Source organism: Lepus europaeus, chromosome 7 (assembly GCF_033115175.1).
Source record: "Lepus europaeus isolate LE1 chromosome 7, mLepTim1.pri, whole genome shotgun sequence".
NCBI classification, from domain to species: domain Eukaryota; kingdom Metazoa; phylum Chordata; class Mammalia; order Lagomorpha; family Leporidae; genus Lepus; species Lepus europaeus.
Window position 1 is genome coordinate 59,984,461 of NC_084833.1, and position 3,173 is coordinate 59,987,633.

Below are 3,173 nucleotides of genomic sequence, written 5' to 3' on the forward strand. Positions count from 1 at the left end.
CTCATAATTTAGGTTTTAAAAGCACCATTAACTTAAATATATTTGGATCTCCTGCTTTCTCCCTTTGGTCCACTTTCTGGATGAGAGTAGGTACAATAGGTGGCTTGCCTTTATTGTGTCCAACAAACATTAGTATTTAGTCATCCTCTATCTCTTCTTCCACATATTTTATTTAAAAAGACAATACTGGAAAGTTAAAGGGATGGACAGGCTGGAATTATGGGCTGTGGTGATAAATTTACATATTGCCAAGGTGAACACTCAGTAGTTCATAATTCAGTGGATCAAGGCAGTTGGCAGTTTTTTCGAGACCCACATTGACAGAGTATTTGCTACATCAGATGCAGTGTCCCCAGACTGACCTTTTTGTCATTGACAGTGTCTTCTGAAGTGACTGTCATTCCCGTACATGATTTGTTCACTATCTCCCCACACTATCCATCGCTTATCATTAGAAGTGTTATCAAGTACCAAAATTCTCAAACATGCATTTATTTTTATTTTATATGTTTTCATGAAATGAAATTTGCAAAAAGATCGTTATCATCTCATCCTGAATTCCTCCCCAGAGGTGTCAGTAGTGCTGTTTACAATAAAAATTATATTTAAGAAGATTACTCTAAATGCTCCCATAAAGTTTCTCCTTATTCAAAATGCACTCGAGATAGTGATATTGGTAACTTTATTTCTCAAACATTTCCTTGATAGCAGACAAATTTCTAATGAGTGAGCATTTTAATCAGTGATTAGTCCCTGAAGCAATTATCTCATTAAACTCAAAAGAAAATTTTGAGGTCAGCGCTATGATGTAGCAGATAAAGCCGGTTCGAGTCCCTGCTGCTCCATTTCTGATCCAGCTCTCTGCTATGGCCTGGGAAAGCAGCAGAGGATGGCCCAAGTTTTTGGGTTTTTGGACCCATATGGGAGATCTGGGTGAAGCTCCTGGCTCCTGGCTTCAGATTGGCCCAGGTCCGGCCATTGTGGTCATTTGGAGAGTGACACAGCGGATGGAAGACTTCTCAGTCTTTCTCTGCCTCTGCCTCTCTGTAACTCTGCCTTTCAAATAAATAAATAAATCTTTAAAAAAAGAGAAAGAAATCTGAACTGATCCAATTGGGCAGAAATATAACAAGGGCCTATGTGAGAAATAGCATGAAGAGGAAGAAAAGAGTAAAGAAAATGAAAAGAATTCAAAGGGTGCTATTTGAAACCAAGAGTCAAGGCTAGGGACCGGCATCATGGGGTAGCAGGTTAAGCCTTTACCTAAGGCACTGCCATCCCATGTGGGCACTGGTTTGTGATCCGGCTGCTCCACTATCAATCCAGCTCCCTCTTTTTTTTTTATTAAACTTTTATTTAATGAATATAAATTTCCAATGTACAGCTTATGGATTACAATGGCTTCCCCCCTCCCATAACTTCCCTCCCACCCGCAACCCTCCCCTTTCTCGCTCCCTCTCCCCTTCCATTCACATCAAGATTCATTTTCAATTCTCTTTATATACAGAAGATAACATGCCTGGGAAAGCGGCAGAAGATGATCCAGGTGCTTGCGACTCCCATATGGGAGATCCGGATGAAGCTCCTGGCTCATCACTTCTGGCTTTAGTCTGGCTGAGCTCTCGCTGTTGTGGCCATTTGAGAAGTGGACCAGCAGATGAAAGACATGGAAAACTTCTCTCTGTATAATAGAAAAAATGAAAATTGCATGCTTCACAGTATATTATTGTGGTTATTTTCATGATTTCATTATTACTTTTACTATTATTTGTTATTCTAGGTAAAGGGTTTGTGAATGCAGGTTTATGATTAAGTCTGAGACAATACACAAACATTTATAAGTTTAGAGCTTAAAAACAACCTGATGATGAGTCACAAGAAGATGGTGAGAGAGAAAATGGAATACTTCATATTTAGAGAATGAAACCTCTGAAAAAGCTCTCCTGCACCTGCAAAATCTATGATGTGGTCCAACTACAGTGCTGCTCCCTTCTTACTGACTGGCTTCCTGGGCTCAGAGGCAATACACCACTGGATCTCTATTCCCTTCTTTGTTATCTACTTCTCCATCCTTTTTGGAAATGGTACAATTCTCCTCCTCATTTGGAGTGATCACGGTCTTCATGAGCCCATGTACTACTTCCTTGCCGTGCTGGCAGGTACAGATCTGGGAATGACACTAACAACAATGCCCACAGTCCTGGGTGTTCTACTGCTAGACCACAGGGAGATTCCCCAGAGTGCCTGTTTCACTCAGTCCTACTTCATTCACACACTGTCTATTGTAGAATCAGGTGTTTTGCTTGCCATGGCCTATGACCGTTTTATTGCCATCCGTGCCCCTCTTAGGTACAACTCAATTCTTACCAACTCTCGAGTGATGAAGATAGGATTATGGGTACTGATGAGGGGCTTTCTGTCCCTTGTGCCCCCAATTCTACCTCTCTATTGGTTCCCATATTGTCGTTCTCATGTTCTTTCCCATGCTTTTTGCCTCCACCAGGATGTCATGAAACTCGCCTGTGCTGATATAACGTTTAATCACATATACCCAGTGGTTCTGGTTGCTTTGACTTTCTTCCTAGATGTTCTGATCATCGTCTTTTCTTATATCCTGATCCTTAAGACAGTTATGGGCATTGCCTCTGGAGAGGAGCGAGCAAAGGCTCTCAACACATGTGTCTCCCATATTAGCTGTGTCCTGGTATTTTACATCACTGTGATTGGCCTGACCTTCATCCATAGGTTTGGGAAACATGCGCCACATGTGGTCCACATTACCATGAGCTATGTCTACTTTCTCTTTCCTCCATTCATGAACCCCATTATATACAGCGTTAAGACGAAACAGATTCAAAAAAGCATCATTCGCTTATTTTCTGGGAAAAAATAGAACTTGAAATATTATTATAAAATCTTAAATTTTCATAATTTGGGAGGATTTCCCCATTATTGGGAAGAAATTTCATTTTATACTGAGTTTCCTTTTTCATATTTGGATTACATTTTAATATAACAAAGAAATCTAATAAGCATGAAATTACATAGCTATCTTCTATATTTGTGCTTGTTATGTACATTATAATATTAATTATACATATATTCTAATAAATGAGGATGCCAGTGATCTTGGAGAAAAAAACAAAGGAATGCCAAAAGCAAAGAGATTAAAG

The 3,173-nt window shown here is 39.7% G+C and overlaps 1 protein-coding gene across 1 annotated transcript; it reads left to right on the forward strand.

Annotated features, from left to right (window-relative positions):
• The first annotated feature begins 1,960 nt into the window (after positions 1-1,960).
• Positions 1,961-2,893, forward strand: LOC133763799 (olfactory receptor 51B4). Its single transcript, XM_062197538.1, has one exon. The coding sequence runs from the start codon at positions 1,961-1,963 to the stop codon at positions 2,891-2,893; it is 933 nt and encodes a 310-aa protein (XP_062053522.1).
• The last annotated feature ends 280 nt before the right edge of the window (positions 2,894-3,173 follow it).